The sequence below is a fragment of the Simochromis diagramma genome, unplaced genomic scaffold, assembly GCF_900408965.1.
Source record: "Simochromis diagramma unplaced genomic scaffold, fSimDia1.1 OVJJ01000514.1, whole genome shotgun sequence".
Lineage (NCBI taxonomy): Eukaryota > Metazoa > Chordata > Actinopteri > Cichliformes > Cichlidae > Simochromis > Simochromis diagramma.
The window spans coordinates 2,799,582-2,825,845 of NW_024387346.1; the positions used below are offsets into that span (position 1 = coordinate 2,799,582).

Below are 26,264 nucleotides of genomic sequence, written 5' to 3' on the forward strand. Positions count from 1 at the left end.
CTATCATATACAAAATTATCTTTAGAAAGGATCAGATCCACTTTTACTGGTAAATTAGTGCTGTGAAAATCATATCAACAACATCTGAAATGTGTGACATCCTCGGAAGTTCAAAAAAAGAAGAACTTGAAACTACTGATAATTTGAGGTTACAAGCGCTGAGCTACAGATCTCACCATTTAGGAAATAGTTTGCCTGCTTGTGAGCAATGGAGGAAATTTCTGCCAGTGCTGAATCTGCTGAACAAGACAACCCAAAACTGTCAACACATCACACAGGTAGGAAGTGATAGATTTATTTTAACAGCTGTTGTTACTGCTGTATAATTCAGTCTTTTTTTTTTTTTTCCCTTCTCTTTTCAGGTCCAAAGAGCCGTAAGGAGAATCGTTATTTAGGTGTTATTGTGTTGTGGAGTCTGCTGGGTGTTTTACTTCTTATTGGATTTGTCACTCATGGTGTCCACTGTGAGTCTGATTCTTCATAAATAATTGTTCAAACTGCCACTGAGTGCTGAATTAATATTTGACAAGCTAAGCAATGTTCAAAGTTTTTATGGTTTAAAATAAATCAGAAGCAGTCTAAGTATGAATGCACAAGATGTTTTGTGTCTCAAAAGCCTGTCCTAATTTATTTATTTCAGACTTTATTATGATTGAGGAAAGAGACAGCCTGAATGCAAATCTCTCCACTGTGAGTAAAAAACTTGCCGTCATGACTGAGGAAAGAGACCTGCTGCGTGCCAACCTCTCTGAAAATCTCAAAGAGCTTAAAGTGCTTCTGAGTGAGTCCTTTTATTTACCGTTGTCTTTACAGTGATTCAATTCTCTAGCAAATACTGTTCTCCTTTTCTCTCACTGAGAAGAAATTTAATTAACTTAAATTAATTAAACTTAAATGGTTAAGAGACCAAATATGCATTGTCATTTGGGATTGTGGCTCTTCAAGACTTTGCACTCACTGAAATTATTCGAAATTCATAAAGTCAACCCAAGAAAGTTGCTGGATGATATTTCATTTAATTTATTTCCATCCAGCCATTCTCTTGCGCTTATCCAATTCAGGGTCACTGGAGCCTATCCCAGCTACCATAGTGTAAGAGGCAAGGTACAACCTGGACAGGTGGCCAGTCTATTGCTGGGCCAACACATAGAAACGCACAACACACAACCATTCACACCCATGAACAATTTAGATTCACCAGTTAACCTAACCCCAGTAGTAGCAACATTGCCGATGCCAACCGCATCACAAAATCAAACCAGTACAAAAATGCTGAAATTGATTCCTTTATAGAAATTGTAGTTACATTTATAAATTAATGAGCCTACAACAAATAGACCTTAATATAGGTAGTTACAGTCATTCCATCTAAAGTCAGACATTTTTTTTTTTTTCTTTAGAGCATTCTGCTTGACCATCACACATGTACATACAAATTTTATGTTTCAGAGTTTGAACACATCTAATGGCTTTTGTGATCACACACACACACACACACACACACACACACACACACACACACACCACTTTTCTACTGTGCTTGAGCAGTCAAAGCACTTTTTTTTTTTTTTTTTTTTTTTTTTTTTTTTAAAAACATGCCTCATTCACCTAGGGAAAATAAATTAGAAGTATTTAGCTGAAGTGTATTTTATTTGTGTTCAGTTCTTTTTTTAAACTTGTAGTTCTAAATTGGAAGATTGTGGTATTGAAATATAAAAATAAAATTATATTTTATTATTTTTCATCGCTCAAAATAAGCGTCACACTCGCAGAAGCCGGTGTACCCGCCGAAACGGCGTGCATTTATCGAGACTTTCAACCTCAGATATGCCAATTATGGATCTTCGGATCCACATTATGTCGGCAGCTGTTCTCCACCGTGAACTATGTTAAAAACAAAAACCGCTCACGCCTCACAGATGACAACTTATAGTCCTGCGTAAAGATGAAAGTGACTTTGTACAGCCCCGATTTGCAGACGCTGTGCGCAGAGGTTCAGGAGCAGAAGTTCCATTGTAAACATATCACGGCAGACCCGACGACGTTTCCATGAACATGCTTTTCAGCATCTCTTTATTGACCACTTTTCACACGGTTGCTGTACGCATACAGCTGGCTGTAGCTTTTCAGCTCACAGCCCGAAAACACAACAGCAGAGCGAGCACAGACTTTAAGGCGGCGAGGCGTGATTGCGGGTGCCGCTCAGGTGCGTCCGCCTCCCCTGCAGCAGCGCTGCAGACCACGCCCCGCCACACACATTAACCAGGTAAAATACATATTTAGGCAGAATTTTGCAAATATCTATTTTTTTTGGCAGCACAGTGCTTTTTTTCCCCCAATTACTTTTTAAAAGTCAAGTCAAGGCTCCAAAGGCGATATCAGGGTGGCGTCTCACAACAGTTTTTGTTTGCTACATGGATCATTTTAGTTCAGCTGGGTGTCTTTCCTTTTGTTATATTTCTTTAAGAGTTCAAAATGTGATTTTCTCTGTAAAACTTAATGGATTTCACACACCTTAGTTGCTCTGTGGATTCTTTTAAAAAGCAGTTAAAAACTTTTCTGTTCAAACAAGCCTTTTGTTGATCTACGTATTTTATATTCTTTACATTCTTTACATTTGATCTTTTAGATTGTGTATAATGTCTATTGATTGTATTGTTTATTTTAATATTTGTGTACAGCGCTTTGTGACTGCCTGTCTGTTAATAAATAAACTTTACTTACTTACTTTTGTCATGGTCTGGCTGGCAGACCGTGGGGATGTGGGGAAAGGAGGACCCAAAACGCAGACTCTGCGATGCAAACAGTGCTCTTTATTTACAGTGAAAAGCTGTAAACACAATAACTCCCTGTTGCTCCCTCGAACCCCGTGTGCGTGCTTCCCTCCGACGTCTGTGCCCGTGCTCGTGCTCCCCGCTGTTGTGTTTCCGCACTCCCTGTGCGTGCTGCCTTTCTGGACCACTCTTCCTCCTGCAGGGAAACCATAGAAGCAGCCGTCAACACTAACCCTCAGCGGACATATACGAACATCACAGACATATGCTGACACACTGACTTGGTACAATAACTCAATAATCCCACGCCAGTGGGAGCTCCAACACTCTCCTAAGTAGCTCCCCCGACGAGCCTGATCACCAACAGGTGTGGCCAGTCCTCCCGCAGGGCCACACCCATCAGGCCTGCAGGTGGCTGTGCTCCATCCTCCAGCCACACCCGCAGACATACACACGTGCACAACCACACCCTGTCTATACATACGAGTGGGACACAGACTAACACAGCATTGTGGAGAAAAACACACATCACCAAATAATAATCATACTAGCAACAACAACAGTCAAAACTGCTCACGGACCCCCGAGTCCTCCAGAGCCGGGTCCGTGACAACTTTAGTTGTTTACACAAAGCATAAAGGTAAAAAAACAATATATACAGTGTTATCTTCATTTTAGATGTCAAAAAGTATTTGTTTAACGATTCGATTCTTTATCGATTCTTATTTTTAAAAAAGGAGAACACTAAGGTCGATTAGCTTAGAACTTTGTTTTATATCTTCTCTTTCAACAAGATAGAAATTTAGGAGTAACATGGCCTTACAAACCCAACAGTGAGATCTTAAGAGATCCAGCCTACGGCTCTTCAATGGGGTGTCACAGGGTCCCCAGGAAAAAAAAATTGTAAATGTAAAATAATAAAATAAATATTCTTCTGTAGCAATAACAAAGTATAACATAAATTATTCTGTAGCAATTACACAAGAATATCCAGTAATGTCCCTGCCTACAATTAAACACATTCACTTACCGAAAATCGGGGGCATCTGCTGTGGCAAATGGGTTCAAGCCTTTGACCACAAACTTAGTCACTGCTCGGTGACATTTGTCTATCCTGGCCTGAAAGGAGACGCTACCGGTAGACTGCAGCGAGAACTGCCAGCCAGACTCTGTCTGTCTCTCTCATCATGGTCACCTAAATGCACAGTAATGGCAGGTTTTGTAATAAGGCAGATCGCGCTAACATAATATGCACTGTTAGTTGATTATTTACCTGTCGCATTAACGGGAGAGGACGTGCAAACGTTACCACTGCTGCTGGGTTGAGATTCACGAGTCCGGAGTGGAATTAAAAACACGACATTCATTTAAGGTCATCGTGTGTTTTGTGAGCAAATGCTTTTGCATATTCGTAGTGTTTCCTCTCTAAATGAACTATCCACTTTGCAAGTATTGCAAGTTGCCCTGTTGTCATCCGTTCTTGTAAAGTATGACCAAACTTTTGAGCATTTGAGCCGCTTAGGCGCCATGTTTCCTGCCAGGTAAATGACGCTCCGCAACGTGGTGACGTCATTCGGGGCAACTGGAATCGATAAGGGAATCGTTTGCAAAAATTCTCAACAAGAACTGGGTTTCGATACCCATCCCTACCCCTGACCTAGTCGAACATTCATACAAGCACTTTTCTTTGCAGGAGTGCTGGACTTTTTTCATATTTTAACTAGTCAAGACTTTTTTGGTGTATTACAGATTCTGATTTATTTTGCTGGTAATAAAGGTCTGTGAAAATTTCAGTCTTTTATCTCTAAAATGTTTTTAGATGTTCAAAAACTGCCTTAGATATCAATGTGTGAACAAAAGGCCTGAAAGTGGGTTAACAGACACATCTACCCATTGTCTTCCACTTATCCAGTTCAGGGTCTTGGAAGGTTTTGTGCCTATCCCAGCTGCTGTGGAGTGAGAGTCAGCGTACAGCCTGGTCAGGTCACCAGTCTGTCACGGTGCTAATACAACAGTTCTGACCACGATGCAGTCATAATATTTGTGGGCAGTCTCATCAGCAACATGGTCATTCCAGCCAAGACAATAATAGTTTAGTATCAGAAATGAAACTGATCACAACAAATAAAAAAGCACACCATTGATAAACTGGATCTGGGTCCAACTTCCACCAACAAAGTGGTTACACAAATTTGTCTAGAGTGTTTTCATTGTCTTATTTTTTCACACAGTCCACTCTGTTTTAATTTCCCCGCAGGAAATGTGTCCCTCAGGCTTTACTGTTCTTGTTGGTGTGATTGATAAAAGCAAAACTATTGAAGTACTAAAATTCCAATTAATTGAACAGATCAAATGAGCATTGTTATAGAGTTCTTTAAATATAATTCAGTAACTTGCTGAACTGGTATTTGTTGGTAATGTCTTCCAGAAACATGTGCTATAGGATGGAGTAAGTTCAACCATAGCTGCTATCTCCTCACTGAAAGCTCTGATTCCTGGAATGCAGCCAGAATGGACTGCAGAGCCAGAGGAGGAGATCTGGTGGTTATTGACAGCCCTGAAGAACAGGTACAGTGTTTATGTATATGAAATGCCAGGAGTGACAAAATGAATTAATTAAACACACCATTAAATAATTAATTAAATGTTTCATTAATTAATTAAAATTGGAATTAATAAATAAATAAATATTTAAGTAATTAATTACATGCCTATTCATCTATTTAAAACATTTAATAAATCATTTAATGATGTATTTTTTTAATTCATTTTGGGACTCCTGATCCTCACCTGTAATTATATATATATAAGGACTTCGATTACAACTGGGACCACTGTTACCTTCACCCTCCATCATCTTCCCGAGCTATTTCTCGAGCTTCTCGTGTTCCTTCTTTCTGATGTTGCTATCATTTGGAACCGCTACATCGATCGCTACGGCTGTCTTCTTCCGTTTGTCTACCACCACTATGTCCGGTTGGTTAGCCACCACCATTTTGTCCGTCTGTATCTGGAAGTGCCAAAGGATCTCAGCTCGGTCATTCTCCACCACCCTTGGGGGCGTCTCACATTTTGACCTCGGGACTTCCAGGTTGTACTCGGCACAGATGTTCCTGTATACTATGCCGGCCACTTGGTTATGGCGTTCCATGTATGCCTTGCCTGCTAGCATCTTGCACCCTGCTGTTATGTGCTGGATTGTCTCAGGGGCATCTTTACATAGCCGGCACCTGAGGCCTTGCCTGGTATGATAGACCCCAGCCTCTGTGGATCTTGTGCTCAGAGCTTGTTCCTGTGCTGCCATGATTAGAGCCTCCGTGCTGTTTTTCAGTCCAGCTTTGTCCAGCCAATGGCAGCATTTCTGGATATCAGCCACCTCCGCTATCTGCCGGTGGTACATGCCATGGAGGGGCCTGTCCTTCCATAATGGTTCCTCGCCTTCCTCCTCTTCCATGGGTTTCTGCTGCCTGAGGTATTCACTAAGCACGCTGTCAGTTGGGGCCATCTTATCCTATTACTAAAAGACATTTTCTGTTTTTCTTTTCTTATTTGGTGAATAGTTTTACTATTAAAAAATGAACATTTTTCTTAACGTTAACACAATCAGAATAAAGTTAAAAAACCATGATGAATATGGTTATTTTACATTACATTTGCTGAATTAAAGTGTATCAGCAAAATCTCTTTAAATTTTTTAAGAACTTTTTTTATGAAGGATAAAGGTTTTTATTTAAAAAAAAAAAACAGCCTGTTGATAGTGTATGGGCAGAAATCTGTGCCATCAGAAACTGAATTTGAATAAGTTCAATTTGAATTTGAATTGCTCAGATTGAATCTGAATTGTAACTTGAATAAATGCTTTTGAAAACTGAATTTGAATTAGTCTAAATTGAAATTGAATTTATACTTTGAAAATGAATTGATTTGCTTTGAAACTGCATTTTATCCTTTAAAAATTCAGCTCTCGAATAATTTCAGTTTCACTTCTCACCATTCAGTTTCAGTTCTACAATTCAATTTCAGTTCCAAAATTCAGTTTTTTGGAACTTACATCCGGTTCCGGTTCAAGCGCAGATTAATAGAACTACGTTTTACGAGCGGACCGAAAGTGTTACTGACGGGAATCTACAGCGTCTTGAGCTGAATTAAGACTTCAGAAGTCATTCGTCATGTCGAATGACCAGCGGATAAACTCTCAGGTTGGTAATAAATGTATTACATGTATAAGAACAAGCGTCATGTTAACAAATGATAGCCGTAAGGTAACTTTTATGCTTATTGTAGCTGTTAGCTCAAAACGCTAATTTAGCGTAGTTTGCCCTGAATTCAGCTTTTACAAAAAAATATGATCGACTGTTTCTAGTAGAATTCCAAAGTTGTCATCTTGGACCCTCTCAGAGTACCCCCTCTGTATGCTTGCAGAGACCCCTACAGTAGGGAAACATGCAAAACGGTGTCCAAACCTTTGTATTTTAGCTTTATTTATGTCTTGTACAGCATCCCAACTCTTTAGCTAACTTAATAACTTTAGCTAAAGTGAATAGTTAGTCTAATTCATTAGGTGCAGCATTACTGGATCACCTCTGTTTGAAATGATATAATGTGATATACAACTATCACTGAAACAGCAAACTTTGTAAATAAGCAAACAACACTTCTCATTCTCTAAACGTTTGGCCACAGCTGTAGATTACACTATCAGTGCTTGTTCACTCTTGACAATAATTACATTTCTAAATTCTCTTTGTGCATTTACAGGTAAACAATATCTAATATTTTATCTAAATGACTGCTTTGTCTTTGAAAAGGGTGAAGAGCCTGAGGCCGGTGACAGTCCAGTTCTACTCTAAGTACATCCTTACAGTGGCTCACAGGACAAGGCCACATTCCTGTCCTGCCAGAAGAGAAGAGAAACTGCAGAGTCTTCATGCAGTTCAACCACACCTGTCATATTCCATATGACAGGGGTCTCAAACTCCAGTCCTCGAGGGCCGGTGTCATGCAACTTTTCCATGCCCTCGAGGACTGGAGTTTGAGACCCCTGCCGTATGGTGTTCATGCTGTTTTCTACCACACAGTTACAGCATGTCTGACTGCCTGTTCAGCATATGCAAAATTATATGATGAGTTTAAGCATGTGATGACTAAGGCCTTCCATTATGGTGTTTGTCATCACATGTCACAGACATCTGGATGATCATTTGGAATAAACAAAAAACTAAAAACTTGTTACTTCATCTTTTATCTTTATTATTATTATTGTTCTTATTTTACATTTTTCATTGTTAGGCATTAGGTTTATTTGTAGTAGTCCTTTCCAACGTCTTTCCCTCTTCCATGTTACTGTGTCAGCTTGTCAGCATCTATTTGGGTTTGGAAGTGGAACAGAAAGTAAAGAAATCCAAAGTGCCATTAAAACCAGGAGATGTTCTTATATTTCAGAAGAAGGGATTAATTCAAAAGAAATGACATCAATGCCATATTTTATTTAGGAACCCGAGAGAGCACTTTGCAAAATAACACATTCTTATAATTTCACCCTCAGATGAGCCAAGCTACGACTGTCAGGGAAGGTGATGTAGGTACAGAGCATATGAGAGTGGTTAAGTTAATGTCTCTTGTCTAGATGAAGGCACAAGAGGGATCAATGGCAAGGCGTAGAGATTCAGTATCTTCAGTCTTCAGTGGACACTCCATTTCTGGCACAAAACACCTGTAAAAGATGGTCGATTTAGGAGGTGACCCGACAACTTCAGCCTGTCAAACATATTAATGGAGCAGTGTGTTTAAAAAAAATACCCTAAGAATTATTATGGTAGTTAAACACTGATAGTTGTATATCATATTATATCACTTCAAACAGAGGTGATCCAGTAATGCTGCACTAATGAATTAGACTAACTATTCACTTTAGCTAAAGTTATTAAGTTAGCTAAAGAGTTGGGATGCTGTACAAGACATAAATAAAGCTAAAATACAAAGGTTTGGACACCGTTTTGCATGTTTCTCTACTGTAGGGGTCTCTGCAAGCATACAGAGGGGGTACTCTGAGAGGGTTCAAGATGACAACTTTGGAATTCTACTAGAAACAGTCGATCATATTTGTTTGTCAAAGCTGAATTCAGGGCAAACTACGCTAAATTAGCGTTTTGAGCTAACAGCTACAATAAGCATAAAAGTTACCTTACGGCTATCATTTGTTAACATGACGCTTGTTCTTATACATGTAATACATTTATTACCAACCTGAGAGTTTATCCGCTGGTCATTCGACATGACGGATGACTTCTGAAGTCTTAATTCAGCTCAAGACGCTGTAGATTCCCGTCAGTAACACTTTCGGTCCGCTAGTAAAACGTAGTTCTATTAATCTGCGCTTGAACCGGAACCGGATGTAAGTTCCAAAAAACTGAATTTTGGAACTGAAATTGAATTGTAGAACTGAAACTGAATGGTGAGAAGTGAAACTGAAATTATTCGAGAGCTGAATTTTTAAAGGATAAAATGCAGTTTCAAAGCAAATCAATTCATTTTCAAAGTATAAATTCAATTTCAATTTAGACTAATTCAAATTCAGTTTTCAAAAGCATTTATTCAAGTTACAATTCAGATTCAATCTGAGCAATTCAAATTCAAATTGAACTTATTCAAATTCAGTTTCTGATGGCACAGATTTCTGCCCATAATAGTGGGGCCAATTAGGAGCTGCCAGGTTAAAGCCAACCCAAAACAGCTCACCCAAGGAGGGGCCTGCCTAGACTCTTAAAGGCACAGTACACACATATAAAAAACAATACAGACATACTGACACGCCCTTATTCTGTATATGGCCAGGGCTGTAACACCACTGAGAGAATATATTAACATCTTGATCACCTTGTTTAGACAGCATCAACAAGTTTTTGGTGACAATGATTTATTGATTGTTGAAAAAGATTTACAGCATGCTGCAGGTTAACGAGAGTGATTTACTATATTTGTTGTTGTGAAATTTATCTTCAGTAAAACAGTGCTGCTGTTTCACGCCCTTGTGTTTAGCTCTTTGTGCTTGGAGAGAAATCCTGCTTGTGCAAATCAACTCATTTTTGACTGATGGGGTGCAGTAGTGCAAAGGAGAAGGGTGGTCCTAATGTGATTGGTCACCTTGATGGACACTTCAGGTTACTGCGTTAAATTCAGTTTCACAGTGAAAGTGACATAGGCGCTGCTTGTGTCCGTATTTGTTTACATTTTGAAAGACAAAGCTTACCAAATTATCAACAGTTAATGTTTGATGCGTAGCAGTGGAAATGCAAACACAAGAATATCCAGTAATGGCCCTGCCTACAATTAAACACATTCACACATTCACGGCCATCATGGGGTGTATCTGGGATGATCAGGAAGAGGAGTACAGAAGTCTGGTGAGGAACTTTGTCACATGGAGTCACACAAACCACCTGCAACTCAACACCTCAAAGACAAAGGAACTGGTTGTGGACTTCGGGAGGTCCAGAGAAGGTCCACTGCCGGTTCAGATAGAGGGGGAGGAGGTGGAGGTGGTCAACAAGTACAAGTACCTCTGTGGGCTGTGGGTGGACAATAAACTGGACTGGTCATGCAACACAGAGCACCTGTATAAAAAAGCCCAAAGCCGACTGTACTTCCTCAGGAGGCTGAGGTCTTTTAACATCTGCAGGAAGCTCCTGAGGATGTTTTACCAGTCGGTGGTTGCTGGAGTACTTTTCTATGCTGTGGTGTGCTGGGGGAGCAGCACAGCAAAGAAGGACTCATCCAGGCTGGAGAAACTGATCAGGAAGGCTAGCTCTGTGGTCGGCATGAAGCTGGACACTCTGGTGACAGTGGCAGAGAAAAGGACATTAAAGAAACTGATGGACATTATGAACAATGCTGGGCATCCTCTGCACACGGCCATAAACAACCAGAAGAGTCTGTTCAGTGACAGGTTGCTTCTCCCAAAGACAAGAACTAACAGACTTAAAAACTCCTTTGTCCCACACGCCATCAGACTGTTTAACTCCTCTCTGGAGGGGAGAGAGAGGGGAAACAGGAGGACAAAGGAGGGGGGAACAACTAAGCTGTAGTGCCTCTTCACCTCACTGTACAATACCTTGTGCAATACTTTTTGTAAATAGTCAACAGTGCAATAGACCTCAATACTTGAAATGTGCAATTCACTTGTATTTTTATTTTTATTCCTATTTATTCTATTTATCCCCCTTGTATATTTTATTTATATTTGTCTCTGTATTTATATATGTGTGTGTATGTGTGTGTGTGTGTGTGTGTGTATATATATAGATATAATATTCTGTAACTCTGTAACTTCTGTCGGTGCTGTGCTTTTTTGGAAATCGAATTTCCCAGAGGAACCCACCAGAGGGATTAATAAAGTTCTATCTTATCTTATCTTATCTTATCTTATCTTACCGAAAATCGGGGGCATCTGCTGTGGCAAATGGGTGCAAGCCTTTGACCACAAACTTAGTCACTGCTCGGTGACATTTGTCTATCCTGGCCTGAAAGGAGACGCTACCGGTAGACTGCAGCGAGAACTGCCAGCCAGACTCTGTCTGTCTCTCTCATCATGGTCACCTAAATGCACAGTAATGGCAGGTTTTGTAATAAGGCAGATCGCGCTAACATAATATGCACTGTTAGTTGATTATTTACCTGTCGCATTAACGGGAGAGGACGTGCAAACGTTACCACTGCTGCTGGGTTGAGATTCACGAGTCCGGAGAAGAATTAAAAACACGACATTCATTTAAGGTCATCGTGTGTTTTGTGAGCAAATGCTTTTGCATATTCGTAGTGTTTCCTCTCTAAATGAAATATCTACTTTTCAAGTATTGCAAGTTGCCCTGTTGTCATCCGTTCTCGTAAAGTATAACCAAACATTTGAGCGTTTGAGCCGTCATGTTTCCTGCCAGGTAAATGACGCCCCGCAACGTGATGACGTCATTCGGGGCGACTGGAATCAATAGGGGAATCCTTTGCAAAAATGGCAAACAATTCCAAGGAATTGAAACAGTGGGAACCGGTTCTCGACAAGAACCGGGTTTCGATACCCATCCCTATAGCGCAGTTTTGGGTTTTTTTTAATTTCCTGTAATCTAAGATCTTTAAACTCATGAGCAGCTCTGGAGGAGGGGGCAGCATTGTGCTATGCTGGCATTTGGCCTGATAGAAATGATTAGAAGAAAAAGAAGTGATATCATGCCACTATAGCTAACACATGCGAGCATGGACGAAGACGGACTTTTGGGTGGAAAGTTTCTCTTTAAGAAGTTTCCTGATGGCTTGTGGACAAAATGAGAGTAAGGTGCACAGTTTGCAAAGCTAAATTCAAGTACCACAGAAGCAGTTCATCACTGGCGTATCACCTGAGAGCAAAACACCCAACTGAATCCGCCTCTACGGGACCTCGCCAATCTACGCTTCAGGAGTATGGTGCTCGTGGACGAAAAACAAAAAATGTTAGAGAAAAATTAACCAATTCCTTGGAAATTTGGATAACTAAAAACTCCCGACCAGTTAGCATAGTAGAAGATGATGGACTGAGAGAAGTCATTCGCGCTGCATCAGGAGATGTATGTTACAATCCGCCCTTGAGAGGAGCCACTGTGTCGAGACTGCATGCTTTGTATGAGGACCAGAGGGCTCAGCAGTCCAGTAAGCTTGTGCAAGTAAGGAATGTCGCTCTCACTGGAGACCACTGGACTTCGGTGAACAACAATAATTACTTGGGGCTCACAGCACATTTTCTTGATTACGATTGGACTTTACAATCGTTTGCACTAACAGTGAGTAAAACTGAAGAGAGGCATTATGCTGAGGTGTGTGCTGACCATTTTCTGAGTGTTGGAAAATCAGGGACAATCAGGACTAACCACGCTTGGCACCGACAGTGCTCATAACATGGTTGCAGCCGCCAGACTACTTCCATTTGAACACAGCCCTGCATGGCCCACATTCTGCAAAAGAATGGTCACAGTTTCTCTTAATGACAGCACATTTGAAAGGGCTCTGGCCAAATTTCACAAGATTGTTGGACATTTTAAGCATAGTCCAGCAAACGCTCAGGAATCAAAGGCACAGCAAGCTGCACATGGACATCAAACAGAACCACTTGTTCAGGACATTGCAACAAGATGGAACTTCACCCTAGAGATGATCAAGCGGATCCAGAGAAACAAATCTGTGCTGACCACCGTCCTGGCTCAGCAAAACAGCAAGGTGACCATGTTGACTGACCAGGAGCTTCACAGACTGCAAAAGCTGGAAGAACTACTTGAACCTTGCCAGCATGTGTGCTGGGTTCTTCTGATTCAGATACAGAGGAAGACGCTAATGACCGCTGTCTGAATCTGTACAAAGCAGAGCCCAAAATTGACGTAGGAGAGTGTCCACTACAGTGGTGGTTAAAGAGAGAAGGAGCACATTCCAGGCTGGCATGTATTGCACACAAGTATCTGTCAACCCCTGCAACCACAGTGCCTTGTGAGAGCTTATTCTCACTCTCAGGTCACATCATTCAAAAGAAGCGTGCTTCTTTGTCATCAGATAATGTAAACAGAATAGTCTGCCTCAGTAACTGGCTTAGTGCAAAGAAGGACTAAGCCAAATTGCTCCTTTTTAAGTGAAAATGTTCAACATTCTGGGTTTTCAGCTGTGTCTTTTTCTGTTTTAAATACTGAGTTTTGTGCACCCTTTATTGTTATGGTATTCTGTTATGGTATTCACTTTAACCTTTAGGCCTGGGTTCAGTAACTGTTGATGACCTTGAAGGTTTTTTAAGTTTTCACTGTGTTAAAGATTGATGAAAACTATTAAAATTCACTTTGAATGTCAGCATATATTCTTTGTGTTTATTCTGCATTTACTTCATTGTATTGCGTAAATGTCTGTTACAACCTTAAAATATAAAGCTGAAAAAATGTAATTGCAGCCAGGCTATTGATCAAGAAATTGCGATTAATCACAATTAATATTGATTAATAACAGAAATTGTGAGATTAGTTAGTAGCTATAAGACCCTTTAGATTTACACAAAATTATAGCAACAGTGATAAAAGTTTTATTAGACACTAGTTCAGATCAGACAAATGAGCTACTTACTAAAGACAGCCTGTAACATCCTCCTCTCCTGTCCACAGATTGACTGTTCAGAGAATCTTTAATATTATTTAGATGAATTACAGTGGCGCCTGAACCCACAGTCAGTGAAGCTCTGCAGCCAGATGTGTACAGCTGTGTTTGACTGATCAAAGTGCACTCAAAGGCAGCATCATAGGCACAGTTTACATTCATTTACATTTTATAATAATAAGTTTATGCACTTTTTCCTTTTTTTAATGTTGTTCTTTTTTTTTTCCTTTTAGGAATGATGCATTCTTCTTATTACAGTGATTTTTCTAAATCACAAGAGCTATGTTGTACACCAGATTAAGGGGACAGTTTAAAAGATTTGTTCAGCAGTAAAGTAATCCAGTGATAGTTATGTGTATTTCCACTGCTACAAAGGAAATGAATAACTGTTGATAACTATTTGGCGAACAATTTTTCAAATTACAAACAAATAGCAGTGTATGCAAAGCAGACAATCTTGGTGTGCGATGGCTTCTTTATGCACATTCTAAGCGCATGGGTTTCTTTAAATTTAGAAGCAATGAATTTAACTGCGCCTGTGAAATTACATCATTTGCTCGCATTATGTTTTTTTCTCACATGCGAACTATGACATAAAAATAATTTCATAGTTTATATGTAAAATATGCAAATAAAAACTTGTGGTTTAAAACTGAAATGTTTTCTCTTCATATTAAACAGACCTTCCTCTCTATGATCACCACAAAAGAAACTTTTGTGTGAACATGTGTGTGTGTGTGTGTGTGTGTGTGTGTGTGTGTGTGTGTGTGTGTGTGTGTAAAACAGAGGTGAGCATTCTTGCTAATTATCTAATCATCTTGCACAATGACAACCATATTGATCCACAATTCTCTAACACTGCATAGACTAAAATTGTGGTTTTAAAGTAAAATAAAAAGATTTTTCTTCATATTAAACAGAACTTCCTCTCTACGGTCACCACAGAAGTTTGGATTGGTTTAAATGACGAAGAACAGGAGGGAACATGGAAATGGGTAGATGGGACTCCACTGACTCTGATGTAAGCCTTCACTTGGTTCAGTTCATTACTTTTATTAAATTTCCAAAATATTTCCAAAATTTGTTAAACCCACAGATGAATGCAGATTGTTCAGTTTGCATATTGGTTGAGCCAAACGGCTTCCCAAAGCTTAAAGATGCATGCAAATGACTTGATTTTTGCCACACTGAGCCAAGGCAGTAGTTATTATATCAGTCAAGATGTCTGTGTAATCTGGGCTTATGTGTTTGTCTTTATACTTTGGATAGTCCTGTCTAACAAACACCATGTACTGAAAAAAGTAAAATAAAATATATATTATTTCCATTGTTATCTGTAATTTGGTGATCTTAATGTGCAGTGTGTTTATAAAAACTCAAAGCTGCTGATGGAAAATTTGTCTGACAAAACTCCTCACACAAACACCAAAGACTCATTTTTTCCTCAATAATAATAAAATAATGTTGTTGTCACTGACCTGCTAGGTACTGGGGAATAAGCCAACCTGATGATGGTGGAGAAGAAGACTGTGTTCATATCAATACAGGGGGAGGGCTTTGGAATGATTTCTATTGTTCATATTCTCATCAATGGATCTGCGAACATACACCAAACCACAGTACAGTTTCTTTAAGATCATTTATTCATAAATGTTTTGCCGTTTTATCTATGATTATAATTTTAGATTTTAATCTGTTTTCTTTTATAATTATGATGTGTTTTGTTGTGGCTAAAAATTTACATTTGTTTTTTCCTTTTACCTTAGTGGAGACTTCAGAAAGTGGTTAAGTTTGGGGTTTCTGACAGTTTTTTATTGTGGTGTTTATTGTTTAAATTGTTGTATTTATTAAAAGTTTTCTATTATTTTTACTATATTATAAATAATGACACGCAAGTAAATAGACTGTTTAGATCTTTGTGATCAAGTCATTGGAGGATTTTAATTAATTAAACAGAATTCATTGTTATACAGTTCATAAAAGATCATTCATAAACTGAAATGTTATTTGTTTGTAATTTCTTCCAGATAAAACATGTCCTGTAGGATGGAGCTTCAACCATAGCTGCTATCTCCTCTCTGAAAGCTCTGCTTCCTGGGATGCAGCCAGAAAGGACTGCAGAGACAGAGGAGCAGATCTGATGGTTATTGACAGCCCTGAAGAACAGGTACAGTGTTTATGTATGTATGTGTTATTGAGATGTAAATAAATTCAAACTACCATTTTTAATGTAAATAGCCTTTTATTTCAGCCTTTTTTAAGTGTTAACACATTCAAAATAAAGTAAAAAAAATCATTATGTATGATGTGTATGAGCATTTTAAAACATGTTTAATGTTCTAGAGTGTATCAAAGAAATCTGTTTAGACAGAAATTGTATAGGGGGAAACAACCTGTCAATAGAAGAAGCGGAAGAAGAATAAGGAAATGTGGCAGTGTAGCAAGGATAAGGAAAACAGGATATGGTAAAGATGCCTGCAGTCCTGTTTCACTGCAGGTAACATGTATGTGTAACATTGTAGTGACAAATAAAGGCTCATCATCATGATGCCAACAAATGCAGTGGATACAGCATACATTGCAGGAGAGAGCATTTGCAAGGCAAGGGGCAGGAGTGACAGGCAGTCCAGTAACTTACAGAATACTATTGTACTATGTTTGGTTTCCACAGTTCCAGTTCTGATATTCTATGTGTTTTAGTAAAAATTATGTTTAAGTAAAAATATGAGTCCACTGACAAAATATATTAACATTTTGACTACATTTGTTTAGACAGTATGAATAGATTTTGGTGGCAATGACATACTGATTGTTGAAAAAACATATGACAAATCAATTACAAAGTTGAATGACTGCTATTGAGATTTGAGTGAGTGTTTTGCTGTGTGAGCTGTCAGGAAATGCATCTTCAGTGTTGCACAAAAATGTGTCAAAGCATTAAAGAAAATTCAAAGTTTTAATTATTGCTGGCTTTGGATTTTTAAAAGAAACTTAGATAAAATAAACTGCATGTTGGGTCTAACAATTAAACCCCGCTGACTCACAGACCAGTCACTTGTGTACAAAAGCAAGACCACAGTCCTTTCTGTCTTTAACTTGCTACAAGGGGAGAAGCTCCTTATCTGATCTAAGCCAACTCCAAACTCCGGCCTTCCCTCGCAGCCCTTCAGTGGCTACACAAACATCTCATTAATCATGCGACAGATAAGACACTCACATGTGAACATGTGTCGTGTGTGTCTGCAACAGTGAACGTGTGTGTGTGTGTGTGTGTGTGTGTGTGTGTGTGTGTGTGTGTGTGTGTGTGTGGTCAAGATGTGACCCCATAAACGACTTCCCTAAACTTGCTGGTCTGGAAGTCCAGCAGTTCATCTAAACAAAAGGCACTTAGACTAAAACAGATATACTTGTGTTTGCTATGCCATAAAACAATAAAAGAAGGTACGACCTCTTCTCGTGACCCCAAGATGTGAGTGTGTATGCCAGAACACTCTGGAAGGCACACAGAGTCTTTACAGACTGCTAAGGATCAGACCTCTATCAACATGCAATTGATTATAAAGCTCTAAGCATATATGAGTAAATACTTCTAAGCATAAATGACAATCCAATAATATAAACCTGACATATTCCACTATAGATTACAGAATACATGCCCCGAAATGTATTCTGTAACGTATTCCGTTACGTTACTCAATGAGAGTAACGTATTCTGAATACTTTGGATTACTTAATATATTATCATGCTTTTTACAACTACATGAATGTACAATTGCTGTATGATTCCTTACTATTACTGAAGGTCCGCGGCTCCGAACCGTAGTAAAGGGACCTCTGGCTAAGATGTGGGGTTCGTGTCCGGCTCGTAGTCGAAAAATAGCTTTACTTTGTTGTGTGGGTCAACTTTGCTTGCGAGAGACAGAGAGAGGCGTTGAAAGGCTGCTCCAACGGAACTTATTGTTTCGGAGGAAAACACGAACACGGTGTACAGTCGAGTCTTAATAGCTTACTTACAACTGGGCTCGTCGGGCACTCTTCTTGGCTGCAGTGGTTATTATTATATTGCTTTCACCTCCCGTTTCTGCTTGATGACAACGCGTACTTTTCCACTCTCCTTTTTCTCCCTCCTTGTGCTCACAGACACATCATCCACAGGTGTGCCACCAATTTACTCACATGGACTCTACTAACCTATCAGAAGCTTCTTCAGCTCAGAATGGAATCGTCTGGAGTTTTCTTATTAATTAACAATAAACTTAGTGTATATGTGCTCCTAAATTTGATGAAAGTGATAAAAATAGACAGCTCTGTCTCTTTTTATTCTGACATTTAACTAATTCAAAAGATATTTCAATATTTATTTATCCAAAACAAAACAAGTTTACTCTAAATTGATGTTGTACAGTAAAAAAATGTTCTTGTGTTTTCCATAAAGTGTATGTAAATATTTGGTTTCAACTGTGAATATATTGCTGTGTATTGAAGTTCCTCTTGTTTTGCATAGAAATATACTGAACAACATACAAAGCATAATATATAAAATACTACCTGAGTTTTTTCTTTGAAAGAAGCCCTCTTATGTCCATTCTTGTATATCAGTACATTACTGAAACCGATTTATTTAGCCGTGGAGGGTAACAACTGAAAATATGAAATAAACACACATGTAAGCTAAGACTCTCTAAAGAAACAGCATTGTTGTTGTTCGGCTTTTCATTTCGTCATTTGTTGATTCACTCCAAGAGCAAGTAACGTAATATGGGTCAAGTGATCAGTTTGATATCAGTCTTTCGTGATACACCGTTATATTTACATTATTTGTACAGTACGAATGATTTGCTTTGGTACCTGGTCGAACTTCAGTTCTCCTCTGTCTGCCTGGCTGCGTTTCTCTAACGGCGCACTCGCAGGCAGCAGCTGCCCTGCCCGCTTAGTGTCTGAGCTCGGATCATACCAATATTAGGGGGGATTTACGCACAGTCGTAAATTCCCACAGAATTGTGTTTCGAATATTGTGTGTAGTTTTTTGTTTTATACAGTTGTCAGCCAGGCATCTAACTATGAAAAAATTACACTCCGAAAGACCCCGGGATTCTGAAAAAACAACCCGGGCTTAAGCCCAGTAAGCCACCCCCGCTCCGCCCCTGACACAGTGTTGCCAATTCCTCAGTAAGGAAAATCACTATTGGTTGTCCTAAAAGTCGCTAGAAGTCGCTAAATGACGTCATCACCTAATTTGCATAATTGGTCATGCTAATATAATTGTAACCTATGTTGTTGGAGAGAGAAATAACATCGTGGAAGAGACATAAAGTGAGCAAAAAACGTCCTAAATCCATTTAGAATTTATTTAGAACTACAAATTAAATTTATTTTAGCAATTATTGTTTTTTAATGTCACAATTCCAACCCTGCTCCTTTATCCGGGCTTCGACCGGCAAAAGTGACCCGAAATAGGCACTCTGGTGGCACTATCCTCCGCCCGTGAGCGCTTTAGCACGGGTGAGGTGCTCACGGCAGCAACCGCTGCTTGTTGAGAGTAAGAGCAACACCCCCTTTCACGTCAAAAAGTCGTCATAAATAAGTCTCCAATGACACCAGAAAAAGTCGCCAGATTTGTCGCTAGTCGCTTTTTAGAAAAGAAGTCGCTACTGGGGTCTGAAAACTCGCTAAATATAGCGACAAAGTCGCTAAGTTGGCAACACTGCACTGACGTCTGTGCTATCTATGCTTACAGCATAGATAGCACATGCTATGCTATGCTTATGCGTACAGCAACCATGTGTAAAAAGTGGTCAATAAAGAGATGCTGAAAAGCGTGTTCATACAAACATTGTCGGGTCTGCCGTGGTATGTTTACAATGGGACTTCTGCTCCCGAACAGCGTCTGCAGATCAGGGCTGTAGGAAGTCACTTTCATCTTTACGCAGGACTGTAAACTGTCATCTGTGAGGTGTGAGCGGTGTTTGTTTTTAACATAGTTCACGGTGGAGAATAGCTGCTGACATAATGTGGATCCAAAGATCCATAATTGGCCTACCTGGGGTTGAAAGTCTCGATAAATGCACAGCGTTTCGGCGGGTATACCGGCTTCCGCCAGTGTGACGCTTATTTTGAGCGATGAAAAAAAGAATAGAATATAATTTTATATTTATATTTCAATATCACAGTAATTTCCAATTTAGAACTACAAGTTAAAAAAAAGAACTAACATAAATAAAATACACTTCACCTAAATACTTTTAATTTATTTTTCCAAACCACGCGGAGCCGCACTATAAGGACTAAAGAGCCGCATGCAGGTTGCCGACCCCTGGCACAGACTAAAAATGTGGTTTTAAAGTAAAATAAAACGATTTTTCTTCATATTAAACAGTACTTCCTCTCTACGGTCACCACAGCAGAAGTTTGGATTGGTTTAAATGACAAAGAGCAGGAGGGATCATGGAAATGGGTAGATGGGACTCCACAGATTCTGACGTAAGTCTTCACTTTGGTTCAGTTTATTTCTTTACATAGGAAATTTGTTAAACCCACAGATGCATGCAGATATAAACACAAAGGCTTACATGTCGGTGGTTGACTGCTAATAGCGTAAAGATGTGTGCTAATGACTTGTTCTGGCCAAGTGGGAGCAAAAGAAGTTATTATATCAGTCAAAACAACAACAATTCTTGTGTTCAGAGCTGGTGTGTTTTGCCATCTGCACACTTTATGCAAGCCTGTTTAAAAACCACCTGAAAAGAAAAATGTTATTGTTATTTGTCTGTGAAGGTGTTTTTTGAAATTTGGTGATCTTAATGTACAGTGTATAATATATATACACTGTATAATTCTTAATAATAATAAGATAATGTTGCTGTCACTGACCTGGTAGGTACTGGGCAAGAGGTGAGCCTAATAATGGTGGACATGAGGACTGTGTTTCTGTCGAAATTGAAAAAAACACATGGTTTGATCGTCCATGTTCATCTTCTCATCAATGGATCTGTGAAAAAGTTTCGGAAAACAACTGATTCAGAAAGATGATCTATTCATCAATGTTTTGCAGTTTTTTCTTTGATTACAATAATTGTACTTCTGTATTTCAGTTTTATCATAAAAGGCCTATATACAATTTTTTGTTTTTTTGTCCATATATAAGTGGTTAAGTTTTGGGTTTCTGTTTGATTTTTATTCTACTGTTTGAATTTTGGTTTTTGTTCTTTTTTCTTGTGATATTGTTTTTATTATCATTATTATTAGTTTTATTGAGTGTTTCTGTTTTGACTTTATGGTTGTTCTGGTGGTAACTGTCAGTTTGTGATCCTTATATTTGTTTCAAGACTCAAGTCTAGTTTTACTTCCTGCAGGGTTTCTCAGTTCCTCACTGATTCATATTTCTTTGTAGTTGAGTGTTTATAGTCATGTCTGTGTTTATTATTTTCCTTATTTACTGTTTTACTTTGAAACAAATGTCTGTTTCTGACCTGCATGAGTTTTAATTCCTGCATCTGTTTTCCCCTGATTTGAACATTGTTTTCATCTGTGTTGTTACTGTAGGTGTCTCGTTTCTCCCCTGTTTGTCACTAAAGAGGCCCTCCAATGAGATGACAGTGGCTGTGTCCCAATTAAGAGACTGCACGCTTGATGTATGCATTTTGAGTGCGATTACGTCACCGCCACGCGACGACGGCTGTCCCAATTCGAAGTGTACTTCAAATGCGTACTCCGGGGGCCGAGCAAGATGGCGGCGTGAAGAGGAGTATTTTTTCTAGCTCTCAGCACTAGAAAGATATAAAGCAGTTTTATAACACCTACAGGGAGTGCAGAATTATTAGGCAAATGAGTATTTTGTCCACATCATCCTCTTCATGCATGTTGTCTTACTCCAAGCTGTATAGGCTCGAAAGCCTACTACCAATTAAGCATATTAGGTGATGTGCATCTCTGTAATGAGAAGGGGTGTGGTCTAATGACATCAACACCCTATATCAGGTGTGCATAATTATTAGGCAACGTCCTTTCCTTTGGCAAAATGGGTCAAAAGAAGGACTTGACAGGCTCAGAAAAGTCAAAAACAGTGAGATATCTTGCAGAGGGATGCAGCAGTCTCAAAACTGCAAAGCTTCTGAAGCGTGATCATCGAACAATCAAGCGTTTCATTCAAAATAGTCAACAGGGTCGCAAGAAGCGTGTGGAAAAACCAAGGCGCACAATAACTGCCCATGAACTGAGAAAAGTCAAGCGTGCAGCTGCCAAGATGCCACTTGCCACCAGTTTGGCCATATTTCAGAGCTGCAACATCACTGGAGTGCCCAAAAGCACAAGGTGTGCAATACTCAGAGACATGGCCAAGGTAAGAAAGGCTGAAAGACGACCACCACTGAACAAGACACACAAGCTGAAACGTCAAGACTGGGCCAAGAAATATCTCAAGACTGATTTTTCTAAGGTTTTATGGACTGATGAAATGAAAGTGAGTCTTGATGGGCCAGATGGATGGGCCCGTGGCTGGATTGGTAAAGGGCAGAGAGCTCCAGTCCGACTCAGACGCCAGCAAGGTGGAGGTGGAGTACTGGTTTGGGCTGGTATCATCAAAGATGAGCTTGTGGGGCCTTTTCGGGTTGAGGATGGAGTCAAGCTCAACTCCCAGTCCTACTGCCAGTTTCTGGAAGACACCTTCTTCAAGCAGTGGTACAGGAAGAAGTCTGCATCCTTCAAGAAAAACATGATTTTCATGCAGGACAATGCTCCATCACACGCGTCCAAGTACTCCACAGCGTGGCTGGCAAGAAAGGGTATAAAAGAAGAAAAACTAATGACATGGCCACCTTGTTCACCTGATCTGAACCCCATTGAGAACCTGTGGTCCATCATCAAATGTGAGATTTACAAGGAGGGAAAACAGTACACCTCTCTGAACAGTGTCTGGGAGGCTGTGGTTGCTGCTGCACGCAATGTTGATGGTGAACAGATCAAAACACTGACAGAATCCATGGATGGCAGGCTTTTGAGTGTCCTTGCAAAGAAAGGTGGCTATATTGGTCGCTGATTTGTTTTTGTTTTGTTTTTGAATGTCAGAAATGTATATTTGTGAATCTGGAGATGTTATATTGGTTTCACTGGTAAAAATAAATAATTGAAATGGGTATATATTTGTTTTTTGTTAAGTTGCCTAATAATTATGCACAGTAATAGTCACCTGCACACACAGATATCCCCCTAAAATAGCTAAAACTAAAAACAAACTAAAAACTACTTCCAAAAACATTCAGCTTTGATATTAATGAGTGTTTTGGGTTCATTGAGAACATGGTTGTTGTTCAATAATAAAATTATTCCTCAAAAATACAACTTGCCTAATAATTCTGCACTCCCTGTATTTGACGTCTTTCTAGCTTCCAAGACTTTTTTGAAGATCAGCACACTAAACCTGCTAAATCTGAATCCAAATTTAATAACAACAACATGTCGAAATCTGCTCAGAAAAGGCTGAGTAACTCAGGCAAACCACATGCAAATAGCATGCTAGCTAGCAACCATAGCTACATGAAAGAAATGGAGTGTGAGCAGATGGTTGAAGAAGAATTTCCACCACTACCAGTTACGCCTTCCAAACCTCCAGTGGCTAAAAAACCAACATTGTCTACAAGTCACTCTGATGGCGACTCCCTGAAAGCTGATGCGGTCAACAGTTTGATCAATCTGATCAACACCAGAAGTGATGCCATTGAAGAAATGGTAGGAACAGTTCGTACAGAATTAAAGGACATAAGTGATAAGATTATGGTCATTGAGAAGAGGGTTGAGAAAAACGAAAGGCTTACACAGAAATGTGATGAACGCATCTCTGAAGTTGAACGCTATAACCGCTGTTGGAACCTGAGACTGTATGGGGTACCGGAGTTGGAGAAAAAAGATTGAGATATGCCAAACGGTTCTGCCAGCAGAAAAGGAAAAGCTTCCAGAGGTCTTAGACATCGCTCATCGAGTGGGGAAACCAAAACAAAATGACCCAAGACCCAGAGGGATCATCATCCGGTTTATCTCAAGGAGAATTTGTGATGCGGTGTGGAAAGCTGCCAAGAACAATACTTTCCTTCAAAATAATTATCTGCTGTTCACTGAAGACCTGACGAGAGATGACAAAGAAAATAAACTGAAGCTGTGGCCCATTATAAAGAAAGCACGTGAAGAAGGGAAATCTGCTTACTTTGTTGGAGGTCGAGGCTTCGTAAATGGTGCTGAAATTCACACATAAACGCTTTGATATTCCCTGTCCCTAATTTCTCAGGTTTGTTTACAAGGTGTTCTTTATATTAATGTGCCTGATATCTGTAGATGTCATGTTTGGCTGTCTAAATTGCTCTTTGATGTTAGCAAAAAACAAACTTATGGTTAAATAGATAAAACACTTTTTTTTGTTATGGTTTTATTAGGCGTCTAAAGTTTATTTATATATATACACTGTATACTGTGAACATTTTCATATTCTAGGGCTGATCTCAGTGTTAGGTTAAAAAGTTTAACTTCGATTTCCATTTAATACATATATTATCTTTTCTTTGTCATTTTGTGTTCTTTGTTTCTATTAATGCTAGGGGTCTTCGTAACAACTTAAAACCCACTTTAAAAGCCACTTTTCTTTATGCAAAGCAACTTAAATCTGACTTAAATCTGTTTTTACAAGAATCTCACTCTACTATCAATGATGTTAGTTTTTGGCAATCTCAATGGGGAAATTCTATATGGTTATCTCATGGAACTGAACGATCAGCAGGGGTATCAATCCTAAAAAACAGATATAATGGGGATGGTTTACATACAGAATGCGATTCTGCAGGTCATTACATATGTCAAGTCACAAAATAGAATGATTTAGTTTTAATTGTAACTAATATATATGGGTTTAACACGAAACTAGAAAATTATCATTTATTTTTGACGATTGAAAAAAAAAAATCTAGCTGGTTAAATAAATTTGGAGACTTTAACTGTATTATGGATGCTGAATTAGATAAATTTCCTCCAGGACATTCGAACAGAATTAATACTACATTGAAAGCTGTTATGGTACGCCTTAAACTCACAGACATTTGGAGATTCAAATATCCTCAGTCCAAAATGTTTACTTGGTGCAACAATTCTAACTCGAGACATTAAAGGATAGACTTTTGGTTAGTTTCGGAGAGTTTTGACAGCAATAGCATAGATGTAGGTGCATGGCCTTCTCCAGCAACAGATCATAAAGCCATATATATTAAAATAAATCTAACTTCTCTCTCTAATTCTTCTGTTGTTAAATTTACATATTGGAAACTCAACAGCTCATTATTACAGAAAGACGATGTGAAAAAGGATCTTAAAGAATTGATCTCAAACCTTTGGTCTATAGCTCAAGAAGATTGAGCTATAGACCAAAAGTATGGAAAGTATGGAAATAACTAGGAATTATTAAAATTTGAAATTGGCAAATATTTAAGGAAGGTTGGCAGCCTTAATGTGAAATCCAAAAGGTTAGAGGAAGAAAATATAATCTCTCAAATTAAACAGTTATCTAATAAACAAATTGACACTTTAACTGAAGAGGATAAATTGAGCCTTGCTAAATTACAAGATAAATTAGATCGTTTATACTCAGACAAAGCAAAAGGAGCCTTTATCAGATCAAGATCGAAATGGCTTGAAGAAGGTGAGCGTAATTCCCATTATTTCTTCAGTTTAGAAAAGAAACACTCAAGCATAAATAATATTAGCAAATTAATGATAAATGGGGTTATAACAGAGGATTACAGATTAATCTCTAAACATTGTAGTCATTTCTATAAGGAACTTTATAGCTCTACATTTTCTCAGGAAGCTACAGATCACATCTTAGAATCGCTGAATGTTAAATCTATCACCCAAGAAGATTCAATATTGTGTGATCAACCCATTTCATTAGAAGAAGTTAAAAATGCAATTTGGCTATTAAAAAATAGCCCAATTGCCCAATCTCCAGGTACGGATAATTGGAGACCAATTAGCTTGCTAAATAATGATTATAAAGTATTTGCTCTAATTGTAGCTAACAGACTTAAGATGGTTCTTGACTCAGTTATTGATGAAACACAATCTGGCTTTATGTCCAAAAGACATATAACTAACAATATCAGATTGGTTTTAGATATTCTTGATTATTCTGACCTAATACATTGCAATGGTTTCATATTATTTTTAGACTTCTACAAAGCCTTCGATGCGGTGGAGCATGAATTTATATTTCATACTCTAGATAAGTATGGTTTTGGCACTTACTTCTCTACAGCGATTAAAACTTTATACCATAACAGTAACAGCAGTATTAAATTAACAAAC

The 26,264-nt window shown here is 38.8% G+C and overlaps 1 protein-coding gene and 1 long non-coding RNA gene across 2 annotated transcripts; one reads left to right on the forward strand and one right to left on the reverse strand.

The window, feature by feature from the left end:
* The first annotated feature begins 124 nt into the window (after window positions 1–124).
* Window positions 125–21,814, forward strand: LOC120718336 (C-type mannose receptor 2-like). Its single transcript, XM_040006832.1, has 10 exons — window positions 125–278; window positions 363–464; window positions 641–781; window positions 5,203–5,342; window positions 14,846–14,946; window positions 15,411–15,544; window positions 15,953–16,092; window positions 20,302–20,405; window positions 20,803–20,816; window positions 21,468–21,814. The coding sequence occupies exons 1-10, from the start codon at window positions 209–211 to the stop codon at window positions 21,680–21,682; spliced, it is 1,161 nt and encodes a 386-aa protein (XP_039862766.1). The 5' UTR covers window positions 125–208; the 3' UTR covers window positions 21,683–21,814.
* Window positions 8,004–9,059, reverse strand: LOC120718339. Its single transcript, XR_005692451.1, has 2 exons — window positions 9,021–9,059; window positions 8,004–8,487 (listed from the first exon to the last, which is right to left on the reverse strand). It is a non-coding gene; the product is annotated as an uncharacterized LOC120718339 (long non-coding RNA).
* Window positions 21,815–26,264: the final 4,450 nt, after the last annotated feature.

What these genes read in the sequence shown, in the direction of transcription:
- LOC120718336 (XM_040006832.1), top strand. Translation starts at nt 209, where the DNA reads ATGGAGGAAATTTCTGCCAGTGCTGAATCTGCTGAACAAGACAACCCA. An exon ending in ACTGTCAACACATCACACAG is followed by an intron (nt 279 to 362) that starts GTAGGAAGTGAT and finishes TTCTCTTTTCAG; the next exon opens with GTCCAAAGAGCCGTAAGGAG. An exon ending in TGTCACTCATGGTGTCCACT is followed by an intron (nt 465 to 640) that starts GTGAGTCTGATT and finishes TATTTATTTCAG; the next exon opens with ACTTTATTATGATTGAGGAA.